A 9244-nucleotide genomic window follows, 5' to 3' on the forward strand; every position below is an offset into this window, starting at 1 on the left:
TTTGCTAGCAAAATCCACGAGATGAAGGAGGAAATTGTCAAACTAAAGCAAGATCTTGCAACTTCAGATGAAGAAGCAAAGACCACCTACATTCAGGCGAATGTATATCTAACTAAAAGGAATTCTGCTTTGCGAGCAACAGACTTCCAGAAGATCGAGCTCGAGAAGAAAAATAATGACAATAAGGAGCTCCAATGAACAATAGCGAGACTCACTAAAAAGTTGGGCCAAAGATAAAAGGAGTTGCAAGTGAGCTCAGAGAGCGAAAAAGTAACAGAGAAGACTTGAGCTGAGTTATGAGAAAACTCAGAGAAAGAGAAGAGGGTGTTGCAGATAGATCTTGAGCTGGCTCATGGGCGAATCACTTCGCTGACCAAGCAAATGAAGCAACAGAACCTCAAAATGGAGAGGAAGGCTACTCACTAGGTGCTGCAAACTATTTATAGCTTGCGGCTGAACAATCCTAACATGGATATCTCCGACCTCCTCGAGGAATACCAAGTTGCTTTTGCTACTATGGTCAAGGCCGATGAGTAAAAAGAACAAGAGCCTGCCCCAGAAGACGATTAGCAAGAAACAGAAGTCCCTGAAGATCAAGCGAACGACCCAAAGGTCGGCGACCTAGAGGTCGAGATGGCTAAAGTCAGGGATCTTAGTGATCAAGACCAGTGATCGTTCTCTCCTTTGCTTGAATAGAGTCTTTTGTGCTTTTTTTTTTTTTTTTTTTCTGATGTAGCTCCTGGTCATCTTTTGTAAATAATTTTGAAATATATAAAATGAACTTTTGACCACTTGTGATAGTACTTTTATAACTCAAGTACTTCACAAAACAAATATAGCATATCTGATCATAAAACTTTTAAAACGTTATAAATATCAAGATTATTAAAAACTTGAGATTACGACACAAGTTATTCCTTGAGAAGAATTAGGATAATCTTATTCATGGTATTTATAACAATGAAAACTTTACAAGTAAAAAATGATCAAGGTATAAACAAGTTTGGAATTACTGATAATAAGGGTAAAGATGCTCAACATTCCAAGCTCGCGATACTTCAAAACCATTAAGCCTTTTGAGGTGATACGTTCCAGGTCGTATCACCTGGAAGACTTCTTTTAACACCAGGTCACCAACCTGGAAGTCTCTTCTCCTGACTTTAAAGTCGAATAATATTTTTACCCGCTATTGGTAAGAGGCTATCTTTAACCAAGCCTTGTCGCGGTGCTCTTCAACTAAGTCCAGACTTGCACGTAAGAGTGCATCATTGTCTTCGAACAAACCAGCTCCTACTTCCACTAGGACCATTGCTTCGCAACTACATGCTTGTGAAAATGGTGTTTCTGAAGTAAAGGTTCTTGGAGTCGTTCTATATGCCCATAGAAATTATGGGTGATCATCAGCCCAGTTGCTCTTAGCTGCGTTAAGCTTGGCCTTTAATGTGTGCTTGATAGTCTTGTTAACAGCTTCAACTTGACCATTAGTTTGTGGTCTTGCTACAGAGGCGAATTTTTTATGAATCCCTAGCTTTTCGCAAAATTGTTTGAATTCCTCATTATCAAACTGTTCCCCGTAATCAGAGATGAGTGTGTGAGGAATCTCATAGTGGCACACTATGCTCTTAAAGATGAAGTCTTTAAGCTTCTTTGTAGTGACTGTGGCCAAAGGCTCTGCTTCGACCCACTTAGTGAAATAATCTACTGCGACCATTGTATATTTGACACCACCTTTACCGGTTGGCATGAGTCTGATGAGATCAATTCCCCACATAGAGAATGGCCAAGGATTGGTCATTGTTGTTAAATGGTGGGAAGAAGCTCGCGAGATGTTCACGAATCTCTAGCACTTATCACACTTCTTCATAAAGATGAAGGCATTTTCATGAAGTAGGGGCTACTAATATCCCTAGCAGATAATTTTATTGGCGAGAGATCGTATGGCAGTGTGATTACCACATATCCCTTCATGTATCTCTCTCATGATATAGTTTACTTCATCATCCGTTACACATCGGAGGAGGGGAGTGCTAAACCTTCGTTTATACAATTGATCTCCGATGAGAGTATAATGAGCAACTCTAGTTCATAGAAGTCTTGCCTCAGTCTTGCTGTTAGGAAGGACCCCATCTCTAAGATACTAAATAATCAAAGTCATCTAAGAAACAGATTCAACAGCAGCTATGACCTGATCAGGTGAGCTGATGCTAGAAGCTTTGATGTACTTGATTGGAATACTGTCTGGAGCATCGGAGTCCAGTGATAAGGCTATCTTTGCTAAAGCATCCGCAATAGAATTACTATCTCTCAGGATTACTTGATCGTATAGTGCTTAAAGGGCTCGAAAGTGGCCTTGGCTTTCTTTAAGTAACTGATCATATTCTCTTTTTTGGCTTGATACTCTCCCATAATCTGATTGACAACCAGTTGGGAGTCGCTATTAATGTCAATCATATCTTATCCCATTTCTCTTGCTAGTCGTAGACCAACAAATAGCGTCTCATGTTCGGCCTCATTATTCTTAGCTTTGAACCTAAACCTGAGGGCTCCATAAATGCGAGTTGCCTCAGGGTTGATGAGCAGAAGACCAGCTCCGGCTCTTCTCCTGTTCAAAGACTCATCAACATAAAGACTCCAGGTTGGCAAGTTCCAATCAGTTTCTTGGACAACTTCACTGGCTGACTGTTCGGATTCCCGATCTGGCTGATGAGAGAACTTCGAAATAAAATTAGCAACAACTTACCCTTTAATTATTGTTTTCTGTCTGTAATGCAGATCGAATTAACTCAGTTTCATAGCCCACTTAAGCAACTTACTCGAAACCTCTAGCTTCTGAAGGACCTGTCGAGTGGGTAGTTGGTTAAAACATGGATGGTGTAGGCATGAAAGTAAGGTCGCAGCGTCTTAGAAGCGATCAGCGGGGCATAACCTAATCGTTTCATCTCTAGATACCAAGTCTCGGTGTCTAGCAATCATTTGCTTGTGTAATACACTAGCCATTGAATTCTGCCCTCTTCCCGAATGAGAGCTGCACTGACCGCATACTAAGAGATGGATAGGTAGAGAAATAGGATTTCCTTGAGAAGGGGCTTAGACAGAAGAGGTGGCTTTCCGAGGTGCTCTTTTATGCTCTAGAAGGCTCGCTCACACTCTGGAGTCCATTCAAATCTCTTGTTGGCCCTGAATATATTGAAAAATGGCAAACAACGATTTGTTGCTCTCGATATGAAGTGATTGAGAATCGCTATTCTCCCATTCAAGCTCTGAACTTGCTTTTGATTGGCGGGACTTTTCATATCTAGGAGAGCTTTGATCTTCTCAAGGTTGACTTCAATTCCCCGGTGGTTAACCATATACCTTAGGAATTTCCTTAAGAATACTCCGAATGAACACTTAAGAGGATTAAGTTTCATTTTATACCTTCAGAGTATGTCGAACATTTCTGCGAGGTTAGCTATGTAATCTGCAGCGACATGTGACTTGACCAGCATGTTATCAACATAGACCTCCATTGACTTCCTGATTTGCTCGAAAAACATATGGTTAACTAGACACTAGTAGGTCGCCCCAACGTTTTTTAGACCGAAGGGCATGACTTTATAACAGTACAGTCCTTGATTCATAATAAACGAGGTATGTTCCTCATCGGGCGTGTACATCGAGATCTGATTATACCCTGAGTAGGCATTCATGAAGTTTAATAGCTCGTGCCTGGAAGTGGCATCGACGAGCTGATCAATTTTGGGCAAAGGAAAAATGTCCTTCGGACAAGTTTTTTCGAGATTCGTGAAATCAACACAGGTCCGCCATTTGCCGTTGAGTTTCTTCACCAAAACAGGATTGACGACCCAACTCGGGTAATGAGCCTCCCGAATGAATCTGATTGAGAAAAGCTTATCCTCCTCAACCTTAAGAGCAGCATAACGCTCTGGGTTTATGGCTCTTCTTTTCTGGCGAACCAGATTGACCTCACTGTCGATGTTGAGTGCATGACATACTACATTCGAGCTGATCCCGATCATGTCAACATAAGTCCATGCAAAAACATCTATATTTTGTCTAAGGAAGCTTGTTAGATCGGTAGCAAGTTGAGGGCTGAGATTGCTTCCGATTCTCAACACATGAGTTAGCTTATTCTGGTCGACTAATATCTCAAATAAAGTCTTAATAGGCCCACCATGGGAATACTCCTTCCTGAACACGAGGATTTATATTGTCTTCTACTGGACCTGGTTGTGGTTCGATCCTACTGATTGTCATAGCCTGCTCGGGAATGCCCACTGGTTTCTCTTTCCCTTTGCATGCCATCCGCACTGCTCTTACATAGCAGTCGCGAGATTCACACTGATACCCTTTGACCTCCTTACACCCCATTGCGGTTGGAAATTTCATCTTCAGATGATAGATGGAGGTTACAACTTTGAAGTTTCGAAGTAGAGGTCATCCTAATATGCCATTAAAAGCGGACGGATAATCTACCATTAATAATTATGTCATCTTGGTCACTTTGTGGGTCTCACCCAAAGTGACAGGAAGTGCAATCGTTCCCTTGGGAATTAGATGATCCCCTGTAAAGCCATAGAGGGGGATAGAGGCAGGCTTCAGATCTACCTCTTCCAATTGCATTTCCTCGAATTCTCGCTAAAATATGATATTCATGGCACTCACATTATCCACCAACATTTTGTGGACTTCGCACCGACCTATTTCAATCACGATGACGAGTGTATCCTCATGAAGGTGATGCAATCGTATCGCGTCTTTCTCTGATAAGGTAATCTCCTCCTTTTTGGGCACCTTAGCAAGTTGCTGCACCGTGTTTAACACACTCACGAGGTCATGGCAAGCTTCCCAAGCATACTTCTCCTAAACACCTCGAGAATACCCTGTAAGGTACGGCCCTCCAAATATAATTCCAAAGAAATAGAGGCCCTTGTGACCATGGCACTTCTTCCCATCGTCCTCTTGATCTTTCTCTTGAATGGGAGTCGGACCATCAACATACTCCTTAAAGTGTCCCATTTTAATAAGGTCTTCAATAGCCTATTTAAGAGCTCGACATTTATCGATATGGTGCCCATTATCCCGATGATAACTGTAATATTTCTTGTTGTTTCTTATTGAAGGGGGATTTTTCATGGGCTCTGGCTCTCCGAGTAGATTAGCTTCTTCTGATTTATCCAGAATAGCTGATACTAATGCGTTCAATGAAGTGTATTGATTCTTGTCGCAATCGCGATGAGGAACTTGGGCATAAGATTTCTTAAGCTCAAACCATTGTTTCTTTCCCTTTCTCTGATCGTCATCAACCCATTTGAGATCAGGTCTTCTACTACTCTCTTCCTGGTTTTCCTCCCTCCGATTGGGAGCACTGGTCGAAGGACCGGGGTCGTGGCGATTCAAAGCAACCACTGAATTTTTGATTCTGAGATATTTCTCAATAAAGGTTGTAGAAGCGGGTGAGGGAAATATCATCCTCGAGTTGCAGTTTTTTCCATAGGTCGGTTTGCGGGCGAACTCCCGCAATAATAAGACTTCAAACTGAATCTTCGGGTGTATTAGCCACCTTGTTCAGCTCCCTGTGGAACCTATCAATATAGGACTAGAGGGATTCATTCCTCTCCTACCGTATATTGCTCAGATAGATCAATGGCATTGAGAACTTCATATTAGCCTGGAAGTGTCTAAAAAATAACTAACTAATCTGTTGCCATAAGTTGATAGATCCTAGCGGAAGTGATCTAAACCAGCGCTTAGCATAAATAGTCAAAGTCACTACTAAGCAGCGATATTTCGCCAAGTTGGAAACTTGGTGAAGCTCTATAAGGTCGTTAAACTCATAGAGATGATCCTGTGGATCAGAATTCATATTGAATGCTTGCATATCGGGCATTCTAAATCTTAACAGGAGAGGAGCAGTCAAAACTGCTAGAGAAAAGGGAGACGCCTCAACAACCTACCCTCGCTCATTCTACTAAGCTTTAAGCTGATCCAGAGCTCGCTGTAACTCCTCAATCGAAGGAAGCAGAGCCACCTGCAGATCACTTTCTGCAACATGGGTTCGCTGCCCACAATTACGATTGAGGAAAGACCGCAGATTGGACTTTTCATCGCCTCGGTCGGAGCCTTCGACATACGTTGACACAGCTGGCTAGAGCCATGTGAAGGCACTAAATGGCTTAGGGAGTTATCCTGACCTCCACGATGGTCAGAACCGACCCGCATGCGGCGGGTATTTCCCTCACGATGATGGTCGAAACCATCATTCTAATGATGGTGGGAATCTCTATGTTGTGCACTCTTGTGGGGGTGCCCATACGATGTGGCGTGAGACAGCTCATGATGTGACATATCGCCAAGTCGCAAAGTCATAAGTATTCTACCTGCCTCACGACCGATATTCACTGGCCCCTTCAAGACTTTTGGCCCATTGTCAGCCACCTGCTTTCCCTTATTTTTACACGCTTTAGTGTGCGTGGTATGAGCTTTCACCCGTTTCCATGCTTTAGCGTGACCCACAGGCGTTTTTGGAGATGGTACCGCCTTATCAGAATTAGGTGGTACGACCTAATCCAAACGATTTAACCTTCGGTTAACCGTTTAGAGAGTATTATTGAATCTCTCTAGGTAATTCATCACAGGTGGATCAAGCTGAGAGGTCGAGGGAATGTCCGTCGCGATACCTTTAGGAATTAGAGGCACTTCGGGAGAAGTAACATCCTATACTCGAGGGATTTCCTCGTTGTTGGTGCTAGTTCGCTCGGTTTCAAAACACGAGCCATTTGTTCACAAGTAGAGCTGATTGATTAGAGATTCTGAATGAAGAGCGGATATAAAATCAAGCCCTCCTTCTAGCGCCAAACTGTTGATGCATGATTTTGACACCAAAGACTCGCATGTGCAAAGTGCTAAGGCATTCTTATAAATTACACGTGAATGATTATAATCGGATACAAAGACTAAAAAATAAATGAGAGATATGATTTTTAAAGTGGTTCATATGCTTAAAGCAAATCTTACGTCCACTGTTTCTTTTATATATGAGAGATTACAAGAGGTCGCGTATAGCGAACAGCAAACAGAGATACAACAACTGAGTATTCAGAGAGAATATCAAGTCAATCTCTTTCCCGTAGGTTATCTTTGCTCTGAAAATAAAGATTACAATCAGAATGAGGGTTCAGTATCAGAATCCCGAAAATGAGAGGGGTAGTCCTCTATTTATAGTAGAGGAATTCAAGGTAATGATCACAAATCTGCAAGTGGGTAAGTGTCGTGCAAGTCCTTCCTTGCCTCCCATTGGCTGATAACTTGGGAAATATTCTCAAATTATCTAGGGCTTGGACAGGTTTGCGGTCTTCAGTCACTCATAGACAAAATCTGAATCTGCTAAGTTGGTGACAGCCATATTTTTTCTGTCATGAGGCAACGTGGCAGCTCTTAGATGGCGCAAAGCCTTCCTGAACTCTAATTAGTGTCCATTGACGTAGGCTAACGTTAGCCCTGATTTTTTAGGCATTTCAAAAATTAATTTTAAAGAAAATGAAGAGTATGTTTTTATTGGATTTGAGAATTAAATTCCGTTATGTGTCCGTGTTGGAGATTATTAGTTGAGGAGTGAGGAAAGTAATGCAAAAAATAACTTTCTCAAGTAAATAAATATTTTAATAGCCAACAACATAAGAATTAAGAAGAATAGTATATACAAATTATATGTATGAATGGTTTAGCTAATTAAAACATAGAAAAATAATTACTTCCTCCCAGCTTCTTCCAATTCTTGAAGTCCTCCAACCTTTTGCTCAATCTCCTCAATTAGCTCCTCCTTCCATAACTCTGCTCTTGCTTCTTCTTCTACTTCTTCTTGCTGCTCATCACCATTTAATTATTACAAGTGAGAACATCTTTTTACTTACTTATGCTTTTACAAATTACCAACAATTTTATGTTTTCTTTTTTAGTAACAAATCGAGAATAAATTATATAATCTCTTTAATGAAACAAAAAACACCAAATCAATTGAGTACCTTCTCATAGAACCAGTGTCCAGTACCATCTCCTCCATCTCCTCTGTACACTTCTGAGTCATAGTATGGATCCTAAACAATATTATGCTCTTCTAAATCAGATACCCAGTTATTCCAAACTAATGAAATTAAGTTTATGTTGTGAATATTAGTGCTTACTTTTGTGGCACTAAAGAACATGCATCCCCAGCAAGTGAACATGATGTAGAAAAGATCTTCACCATAATAACGAAACAAAAAAACAAGTAAATATTACTTAAAATTGAAAGCATAGAAGATAGGTGTATGAAGGGAGTAACCAAATACTTACAGACGTTCTTAATGGCTTGATCACTGAGATGCCAAACGGATTTGTTAGTTATAAGATCTCTTTGCCCTTCTGCATGCTCAACTAGAATGGCCATTAGAGGCCAATCTGGCAATGCATTTGCTTTACTTAAAGAAGCCCTTTTCTTTTTGCTTCCGTCAACCTTATTAATAACCCAAAATTATTACATTTTCTTTATATTCCTGGCAACCATATACAAAGAAATACTATACATATATACCTGCTGCCACCCATTAAAAAGTCTAGTTCTTGGACACTGCCTACGCTGCAAGAAATTAAGATACTAATTCATTTTCAGTGAGTGAAATCTTCAAACAGAGTATATAGATGGGGGAGAATTTACCAATTTTGATGCTTGGAAAGAGGAGTGAACATTTGGGTTGGCAATGGTGAAAGTGAAAATAGCGTCAGCCATGGTTTAGAAAAAAGAGAGGTGTGGTAGTGTGATGAAATGTGGAAGGTTTATGAGGGCAGGAGGGAAAGTGGATAAGGAAATCATTTGTATCCACCCTTTCTTTTGCTACACATTCAACTTGTTAGATGTGAACCACCACTGTATGGCCTCATGATAAAAGAACAAAAGGAAATTCTCCAGTTTTTGAGTTCGAGTCACCCCAGACGCTAATAGGGGTAGTTATTGCAAGATTATCAGTCGGACTTTAAGACTCCAAGGGATTAGTTGAAATACGTGCAAATTGGTCCGAACATTCCTAGTGACAAAAAAAAAAAAAAAAAAAAAAAAAACTTAGTTGCATGTGGGTGACTTATGTTCCATTTAATGACCACCGTGTTCCTTTATGTATTGGTTAATCAGTTTGTCCAGATTTTGGGAATAAAAACAATTGAATTAAAGTATATAGTCTCCTTTGTCACAAATGGTTGCACCAAAATA

At 40.7% G+C, this 9244-nt stretch overlaps 1 protein-coding gene across 1 annotated transcript; it reads right to left on the reverse strand.

Moving 5' to 3' along the window:
* Positions 1-7689: 7689 nt before the first annotated feature.
* Positions 7690-8853, reverse strand: LOC116133577 (photosynthetic NDH subunit of subcomplex B 4, chloroplastic-like). Its single transcript, XM_031419274.1, has 6 exons — positions 8696-8853; positions 8573-8617; positions 8335-8494; positions 8184-8239; positions 8025-8096; positions 7690-7864 (listed from the first exon to the last, which is right to left on the reverse strand). The coding sequence occupies exons 1-6, from the start codon at positions 8765-8767 to the stop codon at positions 7751-7753; spliced, it is 519 nt and encodes a 172-aa protein (XP_031275134.1). The 5' UTR covers positions 8768-8853; the 3' UTR covers positions 7690-7750.
* Between the last annotated feature and the right edge of the window lie 391 nt (positions 8854-9244).

This window comes from Pistacia vera, unplaced genomic scaffold (genome assembly GCF_008641045.1).
Source record: "Pistacia vera cultivar Batoury unplaced genomic scaffold, PisVer_v2 Contig270, whole genome shotgun sequence".
NCBI classification, from domain to species: Eukaryota; Viridiplantae; Streptophyta; class Magnoliopsida; order Sapindales; family Anacardiaceae; genus Pistacia; species Pistacia vera.